The sequence below is a fragment of the Cricetulus griseus genome, chromosome 7, assembly GCF_003668045.3.
Source record: "Cricetulus griseus strain 17A/GY chromosome 7, alternate assembly CriGri-PICRH-1.0, whole genome shotgun sequence".
Taxonomy (NCBI): Eukaryota; Metazoa; Chordata; class Mammalia; order Rodentia; family Cricetidae; genus Cricetulus; species Cricetulus griseus.
This window is the reverse complement of record NC_048600.1, coordinates 128,179,969-128,207,682: the sequence shown is the minus strand read 5'-3', so window position 1 is coordinate 128,207,682 and position 27,714 is coordinate 128,179,969. Positions and strand designations below refer to the sequence as shown.

Here is a 27,714-nt window from a genome sequence, read left to right as displayed (position 1 = left end):
GTTGTTCGCGCCCCTAGAACATTCGGTATCTTTTATTTCTTTTCCGTTTTTCGAGGCAGAGTTTGTTTCTCCTCTTAGATGTCCCATCTTAACCTGGAGGCTTTAGTCGGCTGTCCGAATCTTTCAGTTTGCTTTTTTATAAAGTAAATCCCATGCTCCTCATTTGCCCTCTGGCAGGCGATTCCTTGGCTGCCGCAGAGGAGAGTTCTCTTTTGTACCTATTACCATGACTGCCGCGACAACTCTTAAAATAAGCGCGAGCTCTGGCTGCTGGTCGCCTGTGTGCCCGTGAGGTGGGGAGGCCACAGCGATGCTCCCGAGTCCCCCCGGGGAGGACCCAGGGCCCTTTCTCCAGGACCGCCCCTTGGATTTAAAACTTATTTTGCCAGGGTGTGCCCCAGACCTTACACACCTTCTGCTTTAACCAGCCCAAGCCCGGAGGACAGTGCCCAGGCTGCTGCGATTGACTCGCCCCGCCTCCCGGTAGGCCACGCCCTCCCGAGGCTCCGCCCACGCCGCGCGGCCCGGGAGTCTCCCACCCGGTTCACCTGAGCCCCGCAAGGGACATGGTGACCCTGGCGGGGGTGCGACCCGGCAAGAGCAAGGGCTTCATGCGGGACGGAGAGCGGGTCCGGCCGAGCGCTCGAGGGCCTCTGCGGACAGGAACGAGGCTGAGGTGCGCCCGGTGAGGAGGGGCCGGGGGCGGCGAGCGCGGCGCGGCGGTGGCGATGTCGCAGACGTCGGTGCGGATCGGTCTCCGCGCCAAGCCTGGGAGCGGCCCCGGGCGGCGGCGGGGTGCGCAGGCGTGCGCAGCGGGGAGGGGGGCGGCAGGCGGCGCTGGCGAGCTTCTCAGGCGCCTCCGTGCGAGCCGAGCTCAGCTTCCGCGCGGTGGCGCGCCGGGCGAGCGCTGCGCAGTCCCCGAGACGCGAGCGCCCTCCCACGCAGGCTAGTCGGAGCCCAACGGCTGCAGGGGTGGGTGTTGTGGGCGGAAAAGGACTGGCTAACGCGGGGGAGAAGGGCTCCAAGCCCTGCTGGTATCAGGATCCGCGCCTTGGACAACGCCGGCAAAGGAGCCGAGCCAGAATTCTCCATGCCGGATAACTTGGGCGAGTCTGACGTCTCCCTCTCCACAACCCAGTTCAGTATGCGCTCCCCTAAATGCACCCTGATACTGGCTGATAATAACCCAGATCCTGCCGCGGCCGTAGGTGAATTCCCGCTTCATTCCTCGTATGTAATCGCAGAAGCCCGGGTTTCCTCAGGCTGAGCTGCAGGTGCCTACTTGATGCTCAAGTCTCCACCAGAAGCCAAGTGTGGTGGGCTGAGAGCGACAGAAGTCCAGTTACTCCTGTCCCTCCCAGGCCCGGCCCGGCCCGCCCCACCCAGTGCCTACAGGACTAGAAAACCGAGCTCTGCGATTCTCACGCGAAGCCTCTTCGGTCTTTGCTTCTCAGGTGCTGACATTAGTTTCAGGCCAGTGAAAAACTGCTGAGGCTGGACCGTCATGGGGGAGGCCAGTAGAGATGAGTATAAAATCCAGTCGTTTGATGCAGAGACCCAGCAGCTGCTGAAGACTGCACTCAAAGGTGAGCCTACCGGCCCTTCTACTTGGGCAAGAGCTGCAGAGGGGCTGGCTGAATGCCCAGCCTCCCTGTGCCTACCCGAGAGTAAGTCACAACCTCACTCTTGGACCGGAAGACGAGCTCCATCTAGGCCATTATTTTTGAGAATGAATCACAGTCCTGTTTGAGATCATACAAAGCCTTTAAATGCCCAAGAGAGAGGGAACACGACGGCCGTCCCTTTAAAGCCACATTCGATGCAGCCAGCCAGCCTCCTTGAGTGTCCACAGCTGTCTGGCTGAGGACAGAGGCTGGGGAAGCAGCTTGCTGCAAGAGAGGTGTCATTGCCCGGCCCTATGTCCTTCCATTGTAACAGGACAGGAGTTTGACTAACAGTTAGCATTGTCCCTCCTGTGCCCAGCTAACCCCAATAGGGAAGTCTCTGCAGGCTCATGCCTGGGGCTTCTGTGTTTTGAGCACACTTGGAGCCATGTGGTGGAGCACAACTGTAGTCCAAGCAGATTACAGAGGCAGGAGGATTAGCTGCTCTACATAGAGAGAGCCTGGGGGAGGGGAAACAGGCCAGCAGTGTAGAGCACAGGTTGCAAGCCAGGCACGGTGGGCTCCTTTAGTCCCAGCACGCGGAGGCAGAGGCAGGTGGATCTCTGAGTTCCAAGCTGGTGTGGTCAGCTCCATAGTGAATTCCAAGATAGCCAGGGCTACATAGTGACCCAGTCTCTCTGTCTCTATCTCTGTTTCTCTCTCTCTCTCTCTCTCTCTCTCTCTCTCTCTCTCTCTCTCACACACACACACACACACACACACACACACACACACACACACACACACAAAACCATAAAGATGACTTGCAGAGGACCTGGAGTGGCTCATAGTCATTGGTAACCTGAGTTCCTGGGATCCAGTCAAACATGGTATTCATACATGCATGCAGACAAAATATTCATACATATAAAATGAATGAACCTTAAAAAAATTGCACAGTGAGGTATAGGCCAGCCAGTGCTATTAAATAACAGAATTAGACTGTCTCAAAAGACAAAAAAATTAATCCCAGCACTCAGGAGGCAGTGAGTTCGAGAACTCTGTGAGTTCTGGTCTACAAGAGCTAGTTCCAGGACAGCCTCCAAAGCCACAGAGAAACCCTGTTTCGAAAAACAAAACAAAACAAAAAACCCCCAAAACAAACAAAAAAAGTTGTAGAAGTCTTGACATTCAGTTTACATTCTTCAACCTACTGCCAAGAAAATAAAACATAGATTCCCAAGAAACTACATTTGTACTTTGGTCTCTTCTAGCCTCATAATCCTTTATTTAATTAATTTATTTATTTATTTGGCACAGGACTCTCAGTGTAGCCCTGGCTGACCTACAATGCAGCTCACTCTGTAGACCAAGCTGGCCTCAAACTCAGGTTGGCATGCCTCTGCCTCCCGAGTGCTGCCATTAAATGTGAGTGCCACTCCTGGCAGTATATAATTAAATTTTTTAAAATTTAGTTTGTTGGGCAGTGATGGTACACACTTTTAACCCCAGCACTGAGGAGGCAGAGGCAGGTGGATCTCTGTGAGTTTGAGGCCAGCCTGGTCTACAGAGTGAATTCAAGCACAGCCAGGACTGTTTCACAGAGAAACCCTGTCTGGGGAAAAAAAAAAAAAAAAACAGAACAATTTAGTTTATCTATGTGTTTACCTGCGTGTGTGGATGTGCACCCACCATGCACAGCAGTGTCTGTGGAGGCAAAAGAGGGTGTGAGAGCCTCTGGAACTAGTTACAGGCAGCTGTGACTAGTGTGGGAGCTGGGAATTGAACCTGGGTCTTCTTCAAAGGCAAGTGCTCTGGGCCGGTCAGTGGTGGCACACGCCTTTAGTCCTAGCACTCGGGAGGCAGAGGCAGGTGGATCTCTGTGAGTTTGAGACCAGCGTTGTCTACAAGAGTGAGTTCCAGGACAGGCTCCAAAGCCACAGAGAATTCCTGCCTTGGGACCACCCCTCTCATTCCCCTCCCCCCAAAAAAGGCAAGTGCTCTTAACCGTTAAGACATGCTTCAACTCCCCTGTTTCCTGATTGCACAGCCAGGGTCCTGACAGTGAGGCTGGTGTAGGCATGGTTGCAAGCATCTGCTTGGAGACTACATATTTATTGGTTTGGCTGCATTGTGTCCAGACTTTGGTTCCACACATCGTAGTTAGGCATAGTGCTTGGTCCCTAAATTCTACTCTTTACACCCCCAACTCTGGTTTTTATTTTCTAGATGGGAATCTCACTATGTAGCTCTGGCTGACCTGGAACTTGCTATGTAGACCAGGCTGGCCTGTCTCTGCCTCTCAAGCCCTAGGATTATAGGTGTGCACCACCCAACCCAGCTTCTTTTTTTTTGAGACAGGGTCTCATGTAGCCCAGGCTGTCATAGAACTCTGCATGTAGCCAAGGGTAGCCCTCACCTCTTGACCCTCCTTGTTTCTACCTCCCAAGTGCCATCTGGCTGGTTTCCCCCGCATCTTTTTAAGCATGGGATAGGATGTTCTCTCACAAACATCTCATCTTGGGTGTTGGAGTACTCGACTTTAATCCAGTACTCAGGAAGCAGAGGCCGACAAATGTCTGTGGGTTTGAGGCCTGGTCTACATAGAGTGTTCTAGGCCAGCCACGGCTACGTGGTGAGAACCTCTCCCAGAAAAACCAGCCCCTCCAGCCCTTAGCAGATGGAGGCACACAGGCTTAAGCAGGCAGCTCTAGACTCTGCTCCTGTCTCTACCCCAGATCCAGGCACCGTGGACTTGGAGAAAGTGGCCAATGTGATTGTGGACCATTCCCTGCAGGACTGTGTGTTCAGCAAGGAAGCAGGACGGATGTGCTACGCCATCATCCAGGTCGAGGGGGCTGGCAGAGAGGCAGCTGCCTTGAGTATGGCACCCCAGGATCAGGCACAGGCTGGCCAGCAGAAGACACACAAGTTTATAGACAGAGGCTAGGGTGGGTGGAGTGGCCAGCGCCCTGCTTACCACCCTCTCCTGGCTCACAGGCAGAGAGTAAGCAAGCAGGCCAGAGTGTCTTCCGCCGCGGGCTCCTTGACCGGCTGCAGCGGGAGTATCAGGCCCGGGAGCAGCTGCGAGCCCGCTCACTGCAGAGCTGGGTCTGCTATGTCACCTTTATCTGCAACATCTTTGACTACCTGAGGGTGAGGCAAGGGCAGTCACCCTGTGTAGCACTGATGGCCTGTGTCCCAAGGCCAAGACCGGACTGCTCCCCATGGTCACTAATGCTGCCTCCTGCACCTCTTGCTCTCCTCCCCACAGGTGAACAATATGCCCATGCTGGCCCTGGTTAACCCTGTCTATGACTGTCTCTTCCAGCTGGCCCAGCCTGAGAGTTTGAGCCGGGAAGAGGAGGTGAGTGGCCATTCCACAAAAGGCTGTGAAGGGCATGCTGGCTCAGAGTCCCAGTCCTGTCCGTGGAGGCTGCTGCTCCTCAGCTAGTGCCTAGTAGGGGCATTTAAGGCCTGTACCAATTACGAGACAAACCACAGTGTCTGGACTTTATCCAGAAGGCACAGCAGCCAAGGCTCCAGGCTCGCCAGTAGGGGAGCCAACCTATGCTAGGTAGGAGTGGCCAGAGCTGTGGCCAGCTGTGGGCACAGCTGCCCAGAAACCAACCATTGAGTCAGGCAGTGAAGGGTTAGCAAAAGCAGGGTTAAGCAGCAGTTTGGAGCAGGCCCAGGTTCAGCCTGGTCAGATGTGGGCAACACTCCCTGGTATCAGAAGCACGGAGCCACCATAAAGGGCAAAGCACAGTGCTTAGCAGGTGCTCCCTCTGGCTGACCAGGCCTTCCTTCCCACTGCCCCTGCAGGTGGACTGCCTGGTGCTACAGCTGCACCGCGTTGGGGAGCAGCTGGAGAAGATGAACGGGCAGCGCATGGATGAGCTCTTTGTCCTGATCCGGGATGGCTTCCTGCTCCCGTTAGGCCTCAGCTCCCTGGGGCGGCTGCTGCTGCTGGAAATGATCGAGTTCCGGGCAGCCGGCTGGAAGACCACTCCTGCTGCCCATAAGTATTATTATAGTGAGGTTTCCGACTGAGCCAGGGTCCACGCGCCTCTGGCTGCACACACCTTCCTGGTCTTCCCCTTCCTCCAAGTCCTTTCAGGTTCCTTTTTCCCACCAGGCAGGGAAAGGCAACTAACAACCACTGAACTGTGTAACCACTGGTGCAACACTACCTTGGTGCCTCAGTTTCCCCATCTGTAAAATGGGCCATCATAGCCATTGGTGGGAAGCTTTGGGATGTTAAGGGCACAGAGCACAAATTACAAGGGAAACAGTGTTTTCTACGTTTTGTACAGAGACTACTGTGGAGATAGCCTGTGTCCTTCTGCCAGCTTCCATGAGTGACGACGTCTCACCAGGTTGGGTGAAGGTTTTCTAATAAATGTTGTCTGAAACTAAACTGCTTCCTTTCCTAACAGCCAAAGGGGCCCCAAGTTGCTGGGACCCGAGTTTCTTGGAGTTGATCTCCAAGGAGACATGCTCTGCCTTAAGGAGGGAATGTGGCAGGGGAACCAGTTTGGATTACTGAACAACACATGCCCCTTGTGAGACATGTCCCTTCCTGTGTGAGGCCGCCTCACTCAAGCTGTACCCATCCAACTGCCAATCAACATGGGAGAATCAAGAAAGGGCTTCATAGGATCTGAAGCTGCATTACAAAAGGCCCTCTCCACCCTTAAGTTCCTTCCAGAACTTTCCAACAGGGCAGTAGCTCAACTTGCTTCTTTCTTTTTAAAATCACTTTATTAGTAGTAGTATATGTGTAGACATTTTCCCCGCATGTATGTCTGAGTACTGCGCATGTCTGGTGCCTGCAACAGTCAGATGGTGCCAAATTCTCTGGAACCAGAGTTACAGTGAGCCTCCATGTGGGTGCTGGGAATCCAGCCAGGTCCTCTGAAAGAGCAGCCAGTGCTCTTAACTACTGAGCCATCTCTGCAGCCTCTCTGGTTTCTTGTGGCAGTGACGTGGACTTTCTCCATCTCTCTGTTCTGCTACCACCAGCGGTAGTGGGCCAGGGCACGGTTGGCCTCTGCCATCTTGTGCATGTTGTGTTTCCTCTTGATGACGGCACCCCTGTTATGAAACGCCTCCAGCAGCTCGTCTGACAGTTTCTCCGGCATCAGCGTCCGCCGAGGCTTATTGTCCCGGCACTCTGTGATCATCCACTTCATAGCCAGGAAGCGGCGCCGTCGGTCAGTGAGAGGCACAGGGACCTGGATGAGGAGATAAGGTAAAGCTGAGCTGGTGACAGTGTGAGGGCCACGGGCTCCTACAAGCTCCCATGTACTGTTCTCTAGAGTAGCCCTGGGATGGGCCCTGAGGACAGAAGCCAGTCTTTTCAGACTTATCTCGAGTGACATCACAGAATAAGAAACATTCACTTAGTAAACTCATTAAGCACTTTCCTTCCTAAAGAGAGGCTTGGCCAAGCTGACAGAAGCACCAACTGGGAAAGTCCCACTACCAGAAGCAAGCTGACCACCTCAGACCAAGGGTGCTTAAAAATACGACCTTCTATACCAGAACCATTTTCCTGGCTCCCACTGCATGCCAAGTATGGTACCACACACTAAAGACACAGACGGTGAGAGAGTTGCTACCGAAGGGGAAAATAACCTAATGGTATAACGTGATTAAATGCTGTGATAGGGATGGCTAGTTCAGTTCAATAATGACAAATGCTCACGGGACAAGTTTTATTCTAGACACTGGCGCATAAACATAGTCCTCTACCCAGAGTGTATAGCTTGGGCTACACACCTGAACATAGGGGAGGGAGGGAGGGAGGGAGTGGGCTCCCAACAATGACAGTGCCCAATGACAGTGCCCAGGCTCTAGGGGGCTCTTAGACACACCCCCGCACTCACCTGGTAGAAATGGCCCCCTTTGAGGATAGGCACCAAGCCGATGACAGGCTCACAGTTTTTCAGGGCCTGGTGGAAGATCCTGTAGGGGTTCCGTTCAATGGTGGCCTGTTGCTCTGCAGAGGCAGCTCGGTACTTCTCAAACTGCTTCCTCTTCACGGCTTCCAGGGTCTGCAGAGAGCAGGAAGCGGCTGCTCAGCCAGTTCAGCTGGGAGTGGCGCTGCAGGCCAGTGACTGACTGCACTTGGGAGGTGCAGGCAGGAGGATCAAGAGTTCAAGGTTATCCTCGTGTGTAGCTGGCTCCAGGCCAGACGGTGCTCCAGGAGACCCTCAAGTTTAAGGTCCTACTGCTTTGCTAGACTGACCCAAAGAACAGGTGAGAACCCTGCCCCCCACCCCACCCCTAGCCAGGGTTTCTCTGTGTAGCCCTGGCTGTCCTGGAACTCACTCTGTAAACCAGGCTGGCCTCGAACTCAGAACCTTGAACTCAAGAGATCCACCTGCCTTGCCTTGTGTCTGACTCTTGAGTGCTGGAATCAAACACCTCTCCAGGGATGGGATTTAAGGTGGGTGCCACCACTCCCAGCTCTCAGAAATACATTTTAATGACAGGTATAGAAACCCGTTCTCTAGTTTTGAAGCGAAGGGTGAAAACGAGGCCAGACGCAGTACAAGCCGAGGGGAACCAAAAGCAAAGAGGAAGAAACTGGTTTACCTGGGCCATGAGGGATCTGGCCAGTATTTTGTTGCCTCCTTTCATCATCATGTTGGTAAACTTGCTTCGGGGAGAAAAACATGTTTAGCTTCCCTTCAGCAGAACCCTTCCCCGGGCTAATTCCAGCCCCACGGAAGAAGCGCGTGGCCACCTCACCTGATGGCAGGGTCGGCAAACACGGAGCTCGTCTGGGTCGCGGCGGCGGCTTTGAAGAGCTGCGTTTTCCTGAGCTCCTGGTCATATTTGTCCTCTTCGGTGAGTTCCGCCACAGGCTTGCGGTGATGCTCCTTGTCAACCAGGGGATCCCTGAATTCGGGGGCGTAGCGGCTCCACCTCACCTGCGTTATCCTGGGGGCGGGAGAGGAGGAAGCGGACGAGAACCACAAGTGAAGAAGCTGTGACTCCACAAATGAGCCAGCTTGACTCAACAATCAGCCCTCCTGCCCTCCCGCTGACGGGGGCGGCCAGGCCGGGCCGCGAGCTAACCCTCCACAGCCCCGGCGCCGACGCCCGTCCCAGGTAGGAAGCCGTCTCCGGAAATGCGCGTCGTCCGCTGCAATCGCGACTAAGGGGCAGCTCGCCCGTCCCGGGGTCTCTACGCGGCCGCCCTTCGGACTCGGGGCAGGAGCCCGTCAGGCGCGGGGCAAGCCCCCGGGGCGCCTTCCCTGTCCCCGGGCCCTCCCGCCAAGGCCTGAGCGGCGGAGCCGGCTACCCGTGGCCTTCTCACCCTGGAAGGCTGCAGACCGCGAGCCTCACGCGCGGGCCCAGCCCCGACCACCGCCGAGCGGCCTGCAGCGCGGGCGCAGCCATCTTGGCTCGCTGCAAGGACCTCCCGAGGGTTGCCCGCAGCGCGCCTGAGCGAGTGACCGGAAACGGATGAGAAACCGCACAGTTCGCTCGAGACTGGGTTTCACGTCAGGGCTTCCCTGCGAGGAGGAAGCCGGAAAGCACGCCCGTCCCCCTCCCCCTCCCCCTCCCCTCCTCCTCCTCCTCCCCCGGTACCCGACACGGTCTGGCGCGCCCGCCGGCGGCAGCTTCGCGCCCTCTCAGGCCCCCATGCAGGCCCCGCCCCGGAGCGGCGCGCGCAGACTCTCGCGAGGTTTGAGGCCGCAGGACCGGACCGGGCGACTGCACTATGGCGGAGGCGGAAGGGGAGAGCCTGGAGTCCTGGCTGAGTGAGTATCCGGGGCGCTCGCGCCTGACCTGCAGCCGCCGTCACCCCGGCCTCCCCGCCGCGGCCGGTCCGCACCGGCCTCGCCCCGCCGCCAGCGCCCCGCGCTCACGCCCCTCGGCGAGCAGGGCCTCCCGGCCGCGGCGCCTCCCCAGCTCCGGCGCGCGCGGCGGCGGCGGCGGGCGACACCCGCAGCCCGAGGTCTGTCAGGCCCGGGGACGGCCCGACGGGCACCGGCCCGTGGGGAGGTTGCGGAGCCCTCTGGGAGTGGTGAGTGCGGCGGCCCCGCGCACACTGCTGCGGCCTCCAGGGTGCTGGTGTCCCTGGACTCCGCCCGCTTCCCTCAGGTGCGAGGCCTGAGGAGGGGATTCTTCCCCAGAGACGACAGGGACACAGGAACCACCAGACTGGCCAAGTGTGCATTGAAGGCGCGCGCACACACATACACACACTCACATACACATATATACACATTCACACACACATGCACACACGTATATGCACACACTCAACACATATATACTCTCACATACACACAAATATGTACACATACACTCACATATACACAGGCATACACACATACACAATCACACATATATACATACACACACACACATACACACAGTCACACATATATACACACACTCACGTGTACACATTCATACACTCAACACATGCAAAAATATACACACATACACACACGCATACACACTCACATATATACATACACACACATACACATTCACACACATACACACACTCACACACATATATACACACATACACACGCATGCACACATATACACACATACACACACTCAACACATATGTACACACACATACACACATATATACTCATTTACACACACATACACACATATATACATTCATACACACATATATACACATACTCATATATACACACACTCATACATATATATACACACAGTCACATATACACACACACACACACACACACGCATACTCAACACACATACACACATAACACACTCATACACATATATACACGCATTCACACACACAACGAAATAACCCCTCTTGAGCGGTGTGAAGCTGCTTTTGTATCAATGTGTTGCAGTCATTAGTATTTGATGTTGCTATCAAAGACAGAGGTTTAATGTTAGCGGACGGTTAATGTGTTTAGCAAGGGTTTACAAGGCTGGTTAATGATGCCTTACAAGGGTTAATAAATTAACTTTTCTAAGGGCTGGCCCCGGGAAGCCTCTTTAATGGAGGCAGAAATTAGGATGCCTCCATCTAGCCTTGTGTCTTTTACGTAGTACTGTCTCCGGCCTTTTGGGTGTGAAGACTGTTGCCTCCCAGTTACCTTATGAAATACCCTTTAGGAGATGGAAATTAGGCATTAAGGGGCCCATATCCCCAACCAGAAGAAAAGTAAGATTGTATTTGCAAAGTTCAGGTGTTGTAGGCAGGCCACAGGACAGTTGTCCCTATGTGGAACAGTTCTCCAAGGAGTGCAGAGTGTTGGACTACATTGGTTAAAGTCACTTACCCAGGAGCCCAGCGTACAGTCATCCCTGTAGTCCAGCCATTCTGGGTGAGGAGGCAGGCCTGCCTGGCCGACAACTGAGTTCAACACTAAATGAGGCAAATAGTGACACCCTGTCTCCAAAAGTGAAAACACTGGGCTTAAGAGGGTTCGTTGTACAGCACACCCAATGTGTAGACCAGGCTGACCTCAGACTCACACCAGCATCCCAAGCTCAAGGATTAAAGGTATGCATCACCACTGCCTGGCTGTCCAATCCCAGTCTGGAAAGATGTATCCCAGCTAGCAAAACAAGTTCTGTTGCCACAATTCAGAGAGGATACTCTGACTCGGCAGAGACCATTTTCCTAAAACCATGCAACTGGGTGCTGAGCAGAGGAATTGCTTCGCTGTGCAGATGGGATGGGGAAAGTGGAATGATTTAAGTGACTTCAGCTGAGCTTTTATAAGACAGGGTTTCAGGAAGCCCAGTCTGACCTCAAACGCTGATCTTCCTGGTCTCCCTCCCAACTGCTGGGATTTCAGATGTGCACATTCCCCACTGTTCTCATGACTGCATGTTGTGACTTGTACCAGTCCAGTGAACCAGACACTACCATCTTCGTGAAGGCCCTTGTCACCTGTGGCTTCCCTGAGTTACTGCAGCAGCCTCTCCTTGGTCCACTCTGCATGTTGCCCCCCCACACTTCCAGCTTGTCTCTGGCCATCCCCTGCCTTTTCTCCGAGGCCTCCTGGAGCTTTCCCCACCAGCATGCATTGTTCTCATTAACCCCAAAGTCCTGCTCCCCTCAGCTCAGTCCAGTGCTTCAAACCCATCTCTGACTCTTCTTCCTCACAAACTATCTCTTGATGACTTCACCTGTGTCTCAGATCCTGCTTGGCACATGCAGCCAGTGGTTAGCATGCCACTGCCATGTGGAGTATTATGAGAAGTTTATTTTGGCCAGCATTGGCTGAACCAAACCCTCTGAATGTGGGTGCCAGTTAGGAGGCCTGGGCAGTCTACGGGACCTCTAACAGTGGAGCCAGTATTTATCCCTAGTGCACAAATCAACTTTGGGAGCCCATTCCCTATGGAGGGATACTATTGCAGCCCAGATACACGGAGGAGGGACTAGGCCCTCCCCCAAATGATGTGACAGACTTTGATGATTCCCCCATGGAAGGCCTCACTGTCCTTGAGTAGAGCTGGTAGGGGGCATGGGAGGGAGAGGGAATGGGGGATTGATATGTAAAATGATTGTTTCTAAATTAAAAAAGAAAAATATCCAAAAAAAAAGCAACTCCAACATTGCCAGGAATGGGTAAGGAAAGGGAAGGGACCAACAGTAAGGTTTGAGACGTAGGTGCTTTTGAATAATGGCACTATATATAGAAATGGAGGAAGTCAGTAAGGAGAAGTGATGGGCTCTCAGGCTTATTTGTGTATCAAAGTAACACAATTATAGACTTGCTTTTGTGCCGGTTTCTTCCTCATGCTCACACCAAGCACAGCTTCCTCAAGGGCCTGCCTGTGTTTAGTACTTCACCTGTAGCTCCTCCAGTGTCTTATTTTTGAGACATCCAAGAGCTTGAAGCATCTCTGACAACTGCAATGGTTGTAGCAGTTTGTTTTGCATGGGTGCCTGAGAGACAGGGCAACTGTGCCCATTTCTCCTTTGATTCAAGATGCAGTCGCACAGGGTGACCTTGCTCCCTTCCTCTGCTCTTGGGTCTGCTGAGTTCTAGTCATTATTGTGTGCAGCGTGGCATCCTTGGAGAGGCCAAACCTCACGGATTTTGAATAGTCAGGACTGCTTGTTTTCATGTCTTGTCATCTGACGTCCTGTAGGATTTAGTCAGTGGTGGTTGAACTGAGAAGGGAGAGCAGGAAATCTGGAGGGATGGAAGGAACAGAGAATGAGGCTTTTACCAGACACCTAAAATAGACAAACCGTGAGTCAGAGGAGGGTTCCAGGCCAGGTTTGCCAGGGAGAACTCCATTGATGCCTCTGCTAGATGAGGGGAACGTCGAGTGGACACAGTGGTGAGGACTTGGAGAGCTGGGGTCACCTAGTACCACCCTCAGTAGTTTTCCAGTTGCTGAGGGCGCCAGGTGTGCCTACTGAGCTGCCAACACTGGGAAGTGGTCCTGTGTCTGCTCAGAACATTGTGTGCCATGTGCAGGCAGTGTTTCCTACCCTCTGTGAAAAGGAGGCAGCGGTGCTGTTAGAAGCGGAACAAGCTTGGGAAGAGTTTCCTTTGTAGACTGTTGTTTTGTAGGAAGAGTCCTTATGTTACTGATTGCAGGGTGGTTTTCCCGTTGTCTACAGTGCAGGTTTTGTGTCTCTTACAGAAGAAGCATTGGGCATGGGTCTGGCTTCTTGGTGTCTCATTTTGAGTCCTGTAGCTTCTTGGTTTCATGTGAAAACTTGGAAGTATCCCAAATGATAGGGATTAGCGTAGCAAAGCCACACTGACACCTGAGAAGAGTCACGCCTGGGCCAGGAGACTTTGGTGATAACTAGTGTTGTCTGGTGATTGGTGTAGGATCACCAACCATTTGTTTTTGTTTTATTTTTATTTTATGTGCATTGGTGTTTTGCCTGCATTTATGTCTGTGTGAGGGTGTCAGATCTTGGATTACAGGCAGTTGTGAGCTGCCATGTGGGTGCTGGGTATTGAACTTGGGTCCTCTGAAAGTGCTCTTAATCTCTGAGCCATTTCTCCAGCTCCCACCAACCATTTCTTATCAAATGGACACTGCTGCATAAAATAACCCTTCTTTGTGCTTGCTGTTTGGAAGGTCTTGCCAATTATCTTTCATATTTGGACCAGCTACCTTGTTGGTGGCACATATCTGTAATCCCAGCACTTAAAGCAGAGGCAGGGGTCAAGATCATGCTTGACTACATGGGAGCTGGAGCCTATGAGACTCTGTCTCACAACAAATAAAAAGTCCCAGCCATGTGTTGTTTTCCTCTCATAAACTTATAAACGGTATGTAACTAGGGGTTGAAGCTAGGACCTCCCATATGCTAGGCAGGCCTCTACCACTTGGTTGCTCTCAACTGTTACTTTTTACTTTGAGATAAGTGTACTTGGAATTCTTCACCTTCCCAAATCCAATGTTGAGATTGCAGGCTATTTTAGTGACTTCTATTGCCCTGGCTAAGACACCATGACCAAGGCAACTTGTAGAAAACAATGTTTAACTGAGACTTCCAGTTTCAGAGGGTGAGTCTGACCGTCATGGTGGGAGCATGGCAACAGGAAGGCGGGCAGGGGTGGTGCTGGAGCAGTGGCTGGGAGTTTGTATCTTGAGATTTAACTATGAGGCAAACTTCAAAGCCTGCCCACAGTAACACACCTCCTGCAAGAAGGCTGCCACACAGGCCTATGCCGTAAGGCCTCTCTTTGTAAATACAAACTTAAGCCAGGAGAGTCTTCCTGCCGAAGCCAGACCAGAAACGCTGTCAGGCAGCTCCAGCCCCAGTCTAGGAAGACCTCTGCTCAGATGCCCTGTTGTCGGAGGAAGGATGGGTTCTTAGGATTCAGTCCCCCACCTTACTGGTGATCTGTCGGTGGGGGACTACAGAATCCCTTTGTAACCTAAGCTGCCAGGAATGCCTGCTTCTGTTGAGATTGTAGACATCCACTGCCATGACCATGTTGGTGTTGGTCATTGAACCAAGAGCCTTGTTAGACAAGACCTCTACTACTGAGCTATTTCCCCAGCCCTTTCTTTTTTCATGACAGGGCTTCTCTGTGTAGCCCTGGCTGCCCTGAAACTCACTCTGTAGACCAGGCTGGCCACAAACTCACAAAGATCCACCTGCCTCTTTCTCCTGAGTGCTGGGATTAAAGCCATGCACCACCACACCCAGCATTTTTTTTTAAAAATTGTGAAACATTTGGTTGATAAAAGCCAGATCATACTGGTATTGTTTAAAAACAAAAAATATGGGTTACTGAATAAAATTTGTAGTGATCTAATAAAAAAGGAAAATGTGAAACAAGCTGGGTGGTGGTGCACACCTTTGATGCTAGCACTTGGGAGGCAGAGGCAGGCGGATCTCTATGAGTTCGAGGCCAGCCTGGTCTACAAAGTGAGTTCTAGGACAAGCGCCAAAGCTACAGAGAAACCCTGTCTCAAAAAATGAAAAAACAAAACAAAACAAAAAACCCACAGCTTGGTGTGGTGATGCGTGCCTACAATTTTAGTATTTGAGATGTTGAGGTAGGAGGATCATTGTGAGTTCAAGAGCAGCCTGGACTACAGAATGAGAATCTTAAAAGGGATGGTGGTGATGACTCACTCAGTAAAAGTGCTTGCTGCTAAGCCTGAGTTTGATTTTCAGATGATAAAAAGAGAGTACTAATTCCTGTACTTGTCCACTGATTTCCATTCACAGTATTTGAGCCCCACCTCCACCCTTCAAATAAATAATTGTAAAAAAGAAAGCAGCCGTATTTAGAACCACATCTAGAAACTTGTGAGGTTAGCCCATGTACGGTGGAAGGTCTGTCACTGCAGAGGATTGAGGCTGTTTGAGAAGATGTGTGGCTCTGGCTTTCTCTTGCCTGAGCCTGAAGCCCTGAACATAAATAGCAGAATTCAGATGTGCATCAGATCCTGTTCACCAGATGCCTGAGCCATCTTCCTTTAGCAGGGTGCCAAAGGAGCAGGGAAGGAGGCCAAAGCAAGTGTTGGTGGGCTTTGCATTCAGTGCTGGAGAAGTTTTGTAACCCTCAATCAGGTGCTGAACTCTGTGCAGGGGAAGACCGCACAGGATCAGTAGGTGTTTGATTAGCGCCAGATATATTTGTAGAGGGTCCTGTGCAACTTCAGAAACCCTCAAAGCATTAGAAAAGGTTAGGTTATTTAGTTTTGACCTAGCTGAGCCTGTCTTCAGCCTCTCAGGAGACACTTGTTGCCCCTGCTGAGCACTTGGCTCTGTTTATTAGCAGTAGGTGTGTAGTGAGATGTATGTTTCATGAGGGTGTCAGAGAGAACTCCGATGGTTCATGTTTGTGTTTGTCCTTTGGATTCTGATCTTCTCTTAAGCTCCATGATGCTTTCTCAGTTCTTCTTCTGCTGCTGCTGCTGCTGCTGCTGCTGCTGCTGCTGCTGCTGCTGCTGCTGCTGCTGCTGCTGCTGCTGCTGCTGCTGCTTCTTCTTCTTCTTCTTCTTCTTCTTCTTCTTCTTCTTCTTCTTCTTCTTCTTCTTCTTCTTCTTCTTCTCTTTGTTATGTTTGCGGGGCAGGGTTTCTCTGTGCGTAGCTCTGACTGTTCTGGAACTCACTTTGTAGACCAGGCTGGCCTCAACTCAGAAATCTGCCTGCCGGGCTGGGAAGATGGCTCAGAGGTTAAGAGCACTGGCTGCTCTTCCAGAGGTCCTGAGTTCAATTCCCAGCAACCACATGGTGGCTCACAACCATCTGTGATGAGATCTGGTGCCCTCTTCTGGTGTGCAGATATACATGGAAGCAGAATGTTGTATATATAATAAATAAATAAAATCTTTTAAAAAAAGAAAAAATGTTTAAAAACAAAAAGAAATCTGCCTGCCTCTGCCTCCCCAGTGCTGGGATTAAAGTTAAAGGCATGCGCTACCATGCTTGGCTGCTTTCTCACTTTTTTATTTCAACTTCCAAAAATATTAGGCAGAAAGCAGGATTTACATTTGTTGTCTGGCTGAACGGTGGAGGTATCCTTATGACACAATTTTGGAAGCAAACTTACTGTGTATAAAAATTGTGAAGACAACCTTATGTTGTGAGTTGCTCTTCTAACTGTTTTCCTCTGTGTTGTATCCCAAGATAAAGCTACCAATCCTTCTAACCGCCAGGAAGACTGGGAATATATCATTGGCTTCTGTGATCAGATCAACAAAGAGCTTGAAGGGTGAGTCCAGTGAGAGAGAGGACCCATACCTGACCAAGGAGGGATGGGTGGCCCTCCATCTGCAGACTGACTGTCGTGTGTTTGTCTGCCAGGCCCCAGATTGCTGTCCGACTTCTGGCCCACAAGATCCAGTCTCCACAGGAATGGGAGGCGGTGCAAGCCCTCACGGTAGGTCTTTGCCATTGGAGATGAAAGCGGTGGATGTTCACTTGCTCAGGTCTTTCCTCACACACCCCTTAGGGCATCGGTGGTAATCAGGCTCATGCCCAAAGGTTGGGCATATCTAGAATCTGTCAGTCAGCTGGTCTACAAGTACTCATGCCTCTAGACCTGGCATGGAGGTTGCACAGGTGACTGGGGGGTCCCAGAGGCAGGACCTGCAGTCCAGTCCAGCACTCAGAGAGGACTTAGTAGTAGATCTGTAGTTCTTAGAGCTGTAGTCAGGCAGATCTCTGTGAGTTCAAGACCAGCCTGGTCTACAAAGCAGGTTCCAGACAACCCAGCACTGCATCAAGAAAGCCTGTATCAATGACAAAAGTCAGCCAGCCAAAAATAAGCCTGGTAGACAGGGTTTGTGGCATAGCTACAGATGCTGCTGCCTGTGATAGTGTTGACAGCCATAGCTGCAAGGGCGGAGTTGAGTGTTTGTTTCGTAAGCTTCCTTGCTCCCTAGACAACAGCCAGGCTTAGAGGGCTCTGGGATCCTTTCTGACCCTGACTTCATTTGGGTCCTGGAGACGCAGAAGACCAACGGTGTAGACACTCTTTCCCTGTGGAGCCAAGACCTTTACAGTGGTGATTTTTTTGGGGGTGGGGGGGATGTGGGGCTGGTTTTTAAGACAGGGTTTCTTTGTGTAACAGCCTAGGCTGACCTGGAACTCCCTTTGGAGACCAGGCTGGTCTCAAACTCACAGAGATCCGCCTGCCTCTGCCTCCTTAGCGCTGGGATTAAAGGCGCGCGCCACCACTGCCCTGTCTCTATATATAATGGTGATTTTCAAGGACAATCAAGGTCTTTGGTTGATTTTTATTTATTTAATTTTGCTTTGTTTTTTGGCATGTCTCAATCCTTTTGTCTCTGTCTCTGACTCTAGAGCATTAGTACTACAGGCGTGTGCCACCATGCCTGCTTTCCAGGGAGACGGTTTCAGTCTGCAGAGGACGTTTGACAGTGTCTGGGGTGCTTTCATTGTTGGGGTAGTGTAGTAGCACTACTGGCATCTAGAGAGTGGGGGCCAGGGGTGCAGCTAAATACCCTGAAATGCATAGGACAACTCCAGAGCAGAGTGGTTAGTCTAAAATGTCAGCTATGCTACAATTGAGAAACCTTGCTTTAGAGAAACAAACCACTGTGAGCTAGGGAAGATGGCTCAGTGGTTAAGATCACTGGCTGATCTCCCAGAGGACCTGGGTTCAATTCTCAGCCCACACATCTATAACTTTCATCCAGTGCTCTCTGCTAGGCTTCTCTAGCACTGTACACATGTGCTGCGAAGACAAATAGGCAGACCGACACGTAAAATGAAATTCTTTCCCATGTATTTAATAAAGTGTCAGGTGGTGGTGATACACACCTTATTCCCAGCACTCGGGAGGCAGAGGCAAGTGGATCTCTGTGAGTTTGAGGCCAGCCTGCTCTATAGAGTGAGTTCCAGGACAGCCAGAGCTACACAGAGAAACCCTGTCTTGAAAAACAAAAAAAGAAAAAGAACCGTTGGGCATGTTATCAAATGCTTTTATTCCCAGCATTTGTTGTAGAACACTTAATCCTAGCACCCAATAGACAGAGGCAAGCAGATCTCAGTGAGTTCCAGACTAGCCTGCCTCAAAACAGAAAAGCAGAGAAGAAAACCAAGGAACTAAGGTGATAGCTCAGTTGGTAAAGTACTGTGCAAGCATGAGGACCTGAGTTCAATCCCTAGGACCTACATGAAAAGCCAGCTGTGATTCTGAGTAGTAAAGACCAGTCAGCCTAGACTAAGTGGTAGTCCCAGGCCAGTGAGACTTGATCCAAGGAAGGGTGCCTAAGGTTAACTTGGCATTCACACACATTCATCCATAACTGGACACTGCCATGTGCAAGCTGCATAAATGATGGGGCCCCAAGCAGAATACAACATGCAAAACAAAAGGGGGCAAGAGCATTGTCCCACCATCTAAACAGATGGTGGATTTAAACATCTCCTACTCCCATAAAACGGTCAATTTGTAGAAAGGACTATGGACCCTGAATAGCCAGAGGGACTTCTCCTTGGAACTTGGTTTTCCTCCTGAGGTTCCAAATCCCTATCTTTGTGGAAGGCCCCTTCTAGGTCTGACAGCAAACTGTCTTGGTCTCTGGGTCTCAGCATTTCCTATTCTAGCCCTGTGTAACATTCCCTGCAGAGCATGGCACTGGAAGGAAGGGTTTGTGGTGGGTGGTTCTGTGGCTCAGCCTCCATTCCCAAGGGAGAGTGCACCATTTCACACAGTGAATCCCTTCGCCTGGGATGGGGACCAAGGGGCTCAGGTGCCATAGCTCCCATCACAGACTGCCTCTCTGTGTGGCTGCAGGTGCTGGAGGCATGTATGAAGAACTGTGGGAGGAGATTTCACAATGAAGTGGGGAAGTTCCGATTCTTGAATGAATTAATCAAAGTCGTCTCTCCAAAGGTCAGTTGGTAGCAATTTCCTTTGTTCGAGAGCTGCTTGTATGTCCTTTTCCATCTCCCATCTTACTGGCTTTCCTGGTCACTTAATGTCTCCACAGAGATGATGCCGTGTTCTGTACTTGCAAGCCTGGTTCCTATAGGTACCAGTGACTGATCAGTCTGAGGTCTGAGCAGCCTCCAGATGGACTCCCAGCATAAATGTGGCTGTGTGTGTCCAGGGAGAGGGTAGATAGTTACAGTACTCTGTGCTCCTAGCCCACATCGAGTACACAGTTTTGCTTCTTAGCTCCACCAACCAGGGTCTGTTGGACAGCTCTAAACAGAGGGAACCATTTCTCATGTTGGTGGCGACCCCAGAAAGTCCTTCAAGAAAATGTGGTTATGGGGGCACTGGAGAGATGGCTAAGAGGTTCAGAGCACTGGCTGCTCTTCCAGAGGTCCTGTAGTAAGATAGGATGTCCTCTTCCAGTGTGCAGGAATACATGGCAGATAGCACTCGTATACATAAAATAAATAAATCTTAAAAAAAAAAGAAGGTGTTGTTACTGGGCTGCAGACATAGCTCAGTGGTTAAGTTAAGCACTTGCTACAGTCCCAGAAGACCCATGTTCAGTTCTCAGCATCCACATTTTTTTAAGTATTTTTATTATATATACAGTGTTCTGCCTGCACCCCAGAAGAGGGCACCAGATTTCCTAGATGGTTGTGAGCCACCGTGTGGTTGCTGGGAATTGAACTCAGGACCTCTGGAAGAGCAGTCAGTGCTCTTTTAACCTCTGAGCCATCTCTCCAGCTTCTGCATGGAAATACTGGGATAAGGTCTGGACCCGTTCTGGCTGCATGCTGTGCTGCTTGTGTGTCTGGTTCCATCACACACTGTAGAGTCTGCTGGGTTTAAGTAGGCTTGTGAACCAGAATGACGGGAACACGATGTAAGGAAAGTGATTCCTCCTCGGCGTCTCAATTATTAGACTCTCACTTCATTTTACTCCTAGTACTTGGGAGACAGGGTGTCTGAAAAGGTGAAGACTAAGGTCATCGAGTTGCTTTTTAGCTGGACACTGGCCTTGCCGGAAGAAGCAAAGATCAAAGATGCCTACCAAATGTTGAAGAGACAAGGTATGTGTTTACTTCTCCATTAGCCTCAGGGTGGCACTGAGTGCTGGTCAAGACAAAGAAGCCAGAGGAATGTTGGGGGTGCCAGGTTCCTTCCCTTCTCTTCCTGTAGAGGGGATTGGTCAGGAGGGCTCAGCTGGCATTTAGGTTGAGATGAGAGTAGCCTGCTCTTTTTCTGCTTATCATAGAGATCTGGCCCATGGTGTGTGAAGGACAAGGTAGCCATTGCCTGAGCATGTGCTCTGCCATTTGTGTCTCTGCAGGCATAGTGCACTCGGATCCCCCCATCCCCATGGACAGAACACTGATCCCCTCTCCCCCACCTCGTCCCAAAAACCCTGTGTTTGATGATGAGGAGAAGTCCAAGGTAAAGTACATCTTGGACCTGGGGTTCTCTTAGATGGCTGGCGGCAGTAGCAGCGCGAATGTGTGTGTCAGTGGGTGGCATTTTTGGATTTGAAGTTTTGAGACAGTGTCTCACTGTAGCCTAGGCTGACCTTGAATGTGACATGTTTCTGCCTCATTCTCCTGAGGTAGTACTCTTTGCCTCAAGCCACCCTACTGAACATAAAATGCGATCTGGCTTGGCACTGCAGAGAGCCCCAGCTTCTCCCAGTCTACCCAGTGGGGCTGCCCACTGCTTCCTTTCCCTCACTTCAGATGCCTTCTCTTCCAGCTTTTAGCGAAGCTGCTGAAAAGCAAGAACCCGGATGATTTGCAAGAAGCCAACAAACTCATCAAGTCCATGGTGAAGGAAGTGAGTGGGCCCTGGTCCTCTGGGCATGGGGCACAGAAGCATGTGACCACAGAGCAGAAGTCCTTCCCCCAAGATCTTAGGCCTGTCTTGTTCACCCTGCACCAGCCCTGAACTGGAGTGAGTTTAGGAGGAGCCTTGTATTTTCTATGGGAGAAAGCAGTAGAGGAGTGGAGGGTATGAATAGCGGAAGTGGGGGGTGTCACTGTAAAAGAACAGCTCAGGGTTAGTCTGAGGCCTGTCGTCCTAGGAAACACGCTAAGCAGAGCTTTGAGGCTTGGCCTCTGCCCTTGTGCTATTGGGTAAGGAATGAGCCCTGCCTGGTGGTTGAAAGACATGCTAGGTGAACTTGCTTTTCCTGCACCCTCTTGGCTGAGGCAGGATGAGGCTCGAATCCAGAAGGTGACCAAGCGCCTCCACACGTTGGAGGAAGTTAACAACAATGTCAAGCTGCTCCATGAGATGCTTCTCCACTACAACCAGGAGTACTCGTCGGAGGCTGACAAAGAGCTCATGAAGGTGAGCTGCTGTGCACAGAGAGCTTGCGGCTCACATTGCTCTGCCCCAAGTGGGGTCCTGTCCTGCTGAGGACATGCTTACTGTTTGAGCTTGTTCATGGCAGCAGGGGGATGATGGACAGTGTCTTTAGTTGACACAGCTAACACTCCTGGTGCAAGGACTTTCCTGTGACTCCAGAGATAATGCCCTAGGTGCTCACTCGTACTCTCTGCCTTTAAGCCTTGGGAACCCGTGTGTGGGAGACTTTCCTGAGATCCTAATGTTGACATTATTGCACTTAGGCTGAGGCACATGTCTCATTACCACCTGAGTGACTTTGAGTAGTTAGACATGACTTGGGCAGCCTTCCTAGTGGGTACTGACAGCACAAAGGAGAACACTCTGCTCTGGTCCCAGCTTGCCAATGACTGGTCTGGAGGGGCTTCCCACATGGAGCTCATGACTTCTTAGGACTCTGAAGTTGAATATTATGTCTGGGTCTCTCTCAGGAGCTGTTTGATCGTTGTGAGAACAAGAGACGGACATTATTTAAACTAGCCAGTGAGACAGAAGACAATGACAACAGTTTGGGTGAGTATAAAGGAGTACTTGGCAAGGATGAGTCAAAAATGAGTCAAGAGTTTGGATATGTGTGAGAGTTGTCACAACCCACACAGTGAGAAGTCTCTTTTGCTCTAGGGGACATCCTGCAGGCCAGTGACAACCTCTCCAGGGTCATTAACTCTTACAAGACAATAGTCGAAGGGCAGACCATCAATGGTGAGGTGACCACCTCCACCATGCCTGACTCTGAAGGTACATATTATGGTTCCCCATTCTAGAACTCTCCAGAACAGCCCCAAATCCTGACCACTGAGCCACAAGTGCCAACTCTCAGGGCCTGAGGGAATTCCCAGCCTTTTCAAGTGGTCTTTTACTTCCCTGAGGCAGGAAGTATGCATGGAGATATCTCTGCCTGCCTTCTTGAACCTCATTTTCAGTTTCCCTAGAAGAAATGCTACTGATTTGGGCCAGAAGCTAAAGTCTTAGTGTCTGTGCCCGGGTCCCGCCTCCTACTACACAGGCACCAGATTCGCCCTGAATTTTCTTTTTCCTCTTGTGTCAACCCCTCCAGGAAATGACCACTGCAGTAGCCAAGGCACCCTCATCGACCTCGCTGAGTTGGACACCCCCTGCAGTTCATCCCCAGTGTTGGCCCCAGCACCTGCCCCACCCACTTCAGGCATCCCTATTCTCCCTCCACCCCCCCAGACCTCTGCACCTCCACGAAGCCGTTCATCCAGCCAGGCTGAGGTTCCCCAAGGGCCTGACAGCACGAGCAGTGGCCTCTCCTTGCTAGATGAGGAGCTGCTCTGCTTGGGTACGTGCATGGGTGGCATTGGCAGGAGGGCGTGTGCACCAGGCCTGAGGGGCCTCTAGGATGCTTTATCAGTCAAGTTCCAGAGGCCACTGTGGATTGCAGGTTGAACATGGTGCGCTCTGGTGCATCCCAGCTCCTCTCTTCCTGGGAGGCCCTGCAGTCTCCTGTAAAGGGTGGAAGTGGATTTTACTTGCCAATCTAACTGTAAGGGAATACGTTCTCCTTACCCATTCATCAAGTAATGTCTCTTGTCTTATCAAATGACATTCTTGGGGGAGTGGGGAGGCGGCTGCCTCACCCAGGGTCTCATTGAGTTCTTTTGTGTTCTTAGGCCTTACTGACCCAGCCCCTACTGCTTCTAAAGAGTCAGCTGGAAATAGTCAGTGGCATCTGTTCCAGGTAGAGGCACCTCAATGGCTACATCACTGAAGTGCTCAAGGACCAAAACTCACTTGTTACCTAGTCTGTGCCTGGCTGCACTTTGCTAGAGCCAGAGCTTCTTGTATTCTCTAGAGCTCTGTCCATTGTAGGTGGGACATGCTGCCTCTGAGAGTTGTTCCCCAGCATTTACTTCTGTGGGTCTGGATGGGGCACCTCAGAAGGTGGGCTCTGAACAGTTGGGTTGGTGCAGCCCCTCCTAGGCCTTTGCTCACTTGCTGTTTCTGTTGTACAGAGTGAACCCTCGTCAGATCTGGACTTCTTCAACCCCAGGCCAGTGTCTGCGGCCTGCGGCCCCTCAGATGGATCCCTGCTCCCTCCCCCAGTTTCTACCTCAAGTACGTCCCAAGCTCCGCTGCCTGCTCCCTTCCCAGCTCCTGTGGTCCCAGCTAGTGTACCAGCCCCCAGCACTGGTTCCTTCATGTTCTCTTCTGGACCTGCTCCAGCCTCGATTCCAAAGGCTGAGCCTGCAGCCCCAAAGTACCACAGCTCAGCACTGGGTGACAGCACCTCGAACCGCCTAGATGCCCTTGATCAGCTTCTGGAAGAGGCCAAAGTGTAATGGATGGGAGAAGAGGGGGGCTGAGGGTGGAGTGTCACATGCAGGTCGAAAGGGAGGCTCCAGAGGATGGGCATGGGGATGGATCTCTTTTGGTCCCATTAACAGGCTGGAAGCTGGTGGCCTGGGTTAGCTAGGGACTGGCCTTGGTTGAGGGGTTGCCCAGCAGTTCTAGCCTGCCCTCTGACTTGTCTTCTATTGTCCTTCTTTCCCCCTAGGACCTCAGGCTTGGTGAAACCTGTTTCTTGCTTCTCCACTGGGGCCACCGCCTCCCCACTGCTTCCTGCCTCTACCCCAGCCAGGCCTCTCCTGCCCTTCTCCAAGGGGCCTGGAAGCCCTCTCTTCCAGTCACCAGCCTTCCAATCCCAAGGCAGTCCGCTGAGGGCCCCAGAGCTCTCCCTGGCCAGTGTCCATGTGCCCCTGGAATCGATCAAGCCTAGTAAGTAAGTCTTGGAGACCGGCGGCAGGTCTCGTGTGTTGGTAGGTTTGTGCTCAGTGGTTCTTTCTATGCGGGGGTCACTTGTGGTTAAGGGTCTACTTGCCTGCTGTCTCAAAGTTTTTGTTTTGTTTTTTTAAGATTTTATTTATTATGTATACAGTCTTCTGTCTGCATGTGCCCTGCATGCCATCAGAGGGCACCAGATCTCATTCAAGGTGGTTGTGAGCCACCATGTGGTTGCTGGGAATTGAACTCAGGACCTCTGGAAGAGCAGTCAGTGCTCTTAACCTCTGAGCCATTTCTCCAGCCCCCATCTCAAAGATTTTTTTTAAAGGTAGTGTTTTTATTATGTGTGTGTGCCTCAGTATATGGATGTGCAAGTTCCCACAGGGGTCAGAGATGATGTCAGACCTCCTGAAACTGGAGTGACAGGCAGTTGTGAGCTGTCCAGTATGGGTGCTGGGAAACTAGACCCTCTGCAGACATCAAATGCTCTTAACCACTAAGCCATCTCTCTGAACTTTCGCAGTCCTTTTTTTTTTTTCCCCTTCGAGACAGGGTTTCTCTGTGTAGCCCTGGCAGTCCTGGGACTCTAGGACCAGGATGGCCTTGAACTCAGAACTGCCTGCCTCTGCCTCCCGACTGCTGGGATTAAAGGTGTGCAACTCTCCAGTACTCCGCAGGGCAGCACTGTTCAGCCACACTGGCTTTTCTCCATTCCTCTGTCCATTTCACTGAAGCACCGCTGGGCTCTGGAGTGCCTTTGGCTTTCTCCCATCATGCTCACTAATGTAACCCTCCTTGCAGGCAGCGCCCTTCCCGTGACAGCCTATGATAAGAATGGCTTTCGCATCCTTTTCCACTTTGCTAAGGAGTGTCCCCCAGGACGGCCCGACGTGCTGGTGGTGGTCGTGTCCATGCTGAACACGGCTCCTTTGCCAGTCAGGAGCATAGTGCTGCAGGCTGCAGTGCCCAAGGTACCCTTGCCTCCCTTATCTCGAACCTACTATGTTGACCACCTCTCAGTGGCCAGCAGTTGGTCTCTCTCAGACACTTGGACCGTTGTTTCAAAGGAATTTCTTTTTATCTTCAGTCAATGAAAGTGAAGTTGCAGCCACCCTCTGGGACAGAACTCTCGCCATTTAGTCCTATCCAGCCACCTGCAGCCATTACCCAGGTCATGCTGCTGGCTAACCCAATGAAGGTAAGCAAGGGAGAGTCCACAGCACCCACCTGGGGTTGGTCCCTCTGTCCCAGGTTGAGGGACTGAGCATGGGTGAACAAGGTGCACCCCTCCGGCAGAGCTGAGTGTCCTGCAGGGGGTCCTGGATACTTACCTGCAGCCCTCTCTTACAGGAGAAGGTGCGGCTTCGGTATAAGCTGACCTTTGCTCTCGGGGAGCAGCTGAGCACAGAACTGGGTGAGGTAGACCAGTTTCCTCCGGTGGAGCAGTGGGGGAACCTATGACCCCAGCAAGTGCTGCCATCTCTACTTAGAAGGCAGGCAACCTGAGACAGGCTCTGGCTAGTCCAGCAGTGCACACCCTGGACAGTGCTTATAGCTTGGCGTAGACCAGGGCCCTGGACATTTGTCAAGAGCCAAGCCGCTGCTGTGATCATCTCCTCTTGGGCCCCTAAAAGGACCTGTTTTATCTGCCTGTGTGACTTGAAGTGGCCGTACTGTGTGGGTGGGGAGTGGCCTGTGGCTTCACTGGCTGCCCTGGGATGGTGGACTCTGGGCCTAGAGTAGGTTTTCCCTTTTTTACTGGCATCCCTTGGTACCAGGGAGAGGGCTCTGAAGAGCGCCTTTCTAACCCTTCAAGAACTGCATCTCTGCACCCTGAAGAGGCATGGCATGGGACTGCCTCCCGTTGGTGTTCCATGCTGCTTGGCTGATAGCCACTGCTGGTACCTGAACCAAAGTGAGCAGCAGTGGCACAGAGGATCTGGAGTACTGTAGTCTTTACTCGTGTTTTCTGCAGGCAGCAGCACCACAAAGTGGCTGCCGAGTGAGTGAGTGAGGTGCTTGTCCTGGCAGTGGCAGGTTGTGTCCTATGGACATCTCAACGGGACAGGGAATACTGCCTTATAGCCTCACCTGGGGACAGGAAGGGTAATGGAAGCGTGCCGGGGTTCCCCTTCAGAAGCGGGCACCGTGGCTCTCCTGGAAAGCATACCTGCAGCAGTGGGAATGGGGACATCCTACTCACTACCTCTTGCTTGGCATGAAATAAACTGCTGTGCTCCCCTTAACCTTTTAAGGGAAGACAACCTCTTGCCACTCTGCACCCTCCTGCTTTGGTCACTCCCTTTCCCTGCCACATGATTGGACCCAGGAAGTCTCAGGGTCACACACATTGCACTAGACTTTGTCCTTTTGTGCTGCACCAAAACACCTGCTTTTCCCCAGCTAAAGGGCACTGTCAGCGATATGTCGGGTCTGGAAGTGATGAGATGAGGGGCTATGTTTGAACTGAATTCCCAGACCCTATTGCTTCAACGGTGTTCTGCCTTCCCTCAGCTAGCATGACCCAGCTCCTCCAGGCCAGAGACTTTGAAGCTTCAAGACAGCAGGGAATTCAGCTGCCATAGAAGCTGGGGAAGGGCAAATGGCAGAGTCTGATGGGCTCAACTGTCAGGGAAAAGGAAGGTGGCACAACCGTATCTATCCCTTGGTCCCCCTACACCTCGGGAACATCCTTGCTCTGTCTAGGTCACCTGACCGACCTCCCCACTACTGTCCTTAGCTAGCAGGTTTTACAGTTTCCTTAGGATGGGTCAAAAGACTCATTTTCCCTGGTAATAGAGCAAATCCAAGAGCTTTCCAGAGACTGCTTTACTTCAGCCCTGGAGTATCTGTGGGATGACTTTAAGGATACAGTGTTTAAATTATGAGTGCTGCTCACTACTGCTGAGGGCACTGCTTCATGGTTAGCTGTACTGCCCTTGTTCTGCTGCATGTGAAATAAAACCATTTTTGCCCGGTTTGGAATCCTTCAATACAGAACATAGTCATTGGAAGACAATGTGTGTGAATTCCAAACAGGTTTCTGAAGCCTTTTGTTGAAAGAAAATAACCAAAGA

At 51.7% G+C, this 27,714-nt stretch overlaps 3 protein-coding genes across 11 annotated transcripts; 2 read left to right on the top strand and 1 right to left on the bottom strand.

Moving 5' to 3' along the window:
- Nucleotides 1-489: 489 nt before the first annotated feature.
- On the top strand, nt 490-6,024 carry Mif4gd (MIF4G domain containing). Of its 7 annotated transcripts, none has more exons than XM_027425701.2 (6): nt 490-676; nt 1,455-1,586; nt 4,343-4,452; nt 4,605-4,760; nt 4,936-4,971; nt 5,430-6,024. In XM_027425701.2, exons 2-6 carry the CDS (start codon nt 1,505-1,507, stop codon nt 5,655-5,657), a joined length of 612 nt encoding a protein of 203 aa, XP_027281502.1. In that variant the 5' UTR covers nt 490-676; nt 1,455-1,504; the 3' UTR covers nt 5,658-6,024. The 7 variants fall into 7 exon arrangements, with proteins under 7 accessions (XP_027281502.1, XP_027281498.1, XP_027281496.1 ...); XM_027425697.2 differs by having other exon boundaries at nt 490-685; nt 4,879-4,971; XM_027425695.2 differs by having other exon boundaries at nt 491-676; nt 4,879-4,971.
- Nucleotides 6,025-6,349: 325 nt separating this feature from the next.
- Mrps7 (mitochondrial ribosomal protein S7) lies at nt 6,350-9,071 on the bottom strand. The gene is made up of 5 exons (XM_027425694.2): nt 8,935-9,071; nt 8,364-8,555; nt 8,208-8,271; nt 7,496-7,663; nt 6,350-6,841 (listed from the first exon to the last, which is right to left on the bottom strand). Exons 1-5 carry the CDS (start codon nt 9,015-9,017, stop codon nt 6,620-6,622), a joined length of 729 nt encoding a protein of 242 aa, XP_027281495.1. The 5' UTR covers nt 9,018-9,071; the 3' UTR covers nt 6,350-6,619.
- Nucleotides 9,072-9,189: 118 nt separating this feature from the next.
- On the top strand, nt 9,190-27,630 carry Gga3 (golgi associated, gamma adaptin ear containing, ARF binding protein 3). 3 transcript variants are annotated; one of them, XM_035447384.1, is made up of 18 exons: nt 9,229-9,382; nt 16,711-16,795; nt 16,888-16,963; nt 19,349-19,447; nt 20,442-20,565; nt 20,826-20,929; nt 21,239-21,319; nt 21,698-21,835; nt 22,324-22,405; nt 22,514-22,630; nt 22,950-23,195; nt 23,527-23,594; nt 23,869-23,971; nt 24,080-24,191; nt 24,411-24,631; nt 25,439-25,608; nt 25,725-25,835; nt 25,988-27,630. In XM_035447384.1, the coding sequence occupies exons 1-18, from the start codon at nt 9,343-9,345 to the stop codon at nt 26,096-26,098; spliced, it is 2,088 nt and encodes a 695-aa protein (XP_035303275.1). In that variant the 5' UTR covers nt 9,229-9,342; the 3' UTR covers nt 26,099-27,630. The 3 variants fall into 3 exon arrangements, with proteins under 3 accessions (XP_027281485.1, XP_035303275.1, XP_027281486.1); XM_027425684.2 differs by having other exon boundaries at nt 9,190-9,382; nt 23,869-24,191; XM_027425685.2 differs by lacking the exons at nt 9,229-9,382; nt 16,711-16,795; nt 16,888-16,963 and having other exon boundaries at nt 20,501-20,565; nt 23,869-24,191.
- Nucleotides 27,631-27,714: the final 84 nt, after the last annotated feature.

Excerpts from the sequence above, each read along its gene's own strand:
- Gga3 (XM_027425684.2), top strand. The coding sequence starts at position 9,343 with ATGGCGGAGGCGGAAGGGGAGAGCCTGGAGTCCTGGCTGA. Across the intron at positions 16,964-19,348 it reads AGGCGGTGCAAGCCCTCACG|GTGCTGGAGGCATGTATGAA; the intron begins GTAGGTCTTTGC and ends GTGTGGCTGCAG. Across the intron at positions 21,320-21,697 it reads TCAAGTCCATGGTGAAGGAA|GATGAGGCTCGAATCCAGAA; the intron begins GTGAGTGGGCCC and ends TGGCTGAGGCAG.
- Mif4gd (XM_027425697.2), top strand. The coding sequence starts at position 1,505 with ATGGGGGAGGCCAGTAGAGATGAGTATAAAATCCAGTCGTTTGATGCA. Across the intron at positions 1,587-4,342 it reads GCTGAAGACTGCACTCAAAG|ATCCAGGCACCGTGGACTTG; the intron begins GTGAGCCTACCG and ends TCTCTACCCCAG. Across the intron at positions 4,453-4,604 it reads TGTGCTACGCCATCATCCAG|GCAGAGAGTAAGCAAGCAGG; the intron begins GTCGAGGGGGCT and ends CCTGGCTCACAG.
- Mrps7 (XM_027425694.2), bottom strand. The coding sequence starts at position 9,017 with ATGGCTGCGCCCGCGCTGCAGGCCGCTCGGCGGTGGTCGGGGCTGGGC. Across the intron at positions 8,272-8,363 it reads TTTGCCGACCCTGCCATCAG|CAAGTTTACCAACATGATGA; the intron begins GTGAGGTGGCCA and ends TTCTCCCCGAAG. Across the intron at positions 6,842-7,495 it reads AAGGGGGCCATTTCTACCAG|GTCCCTGTGCCTCTCACTGA; the intron begins GTGAGTGCGGGG and ends CTCCTCATCCAG.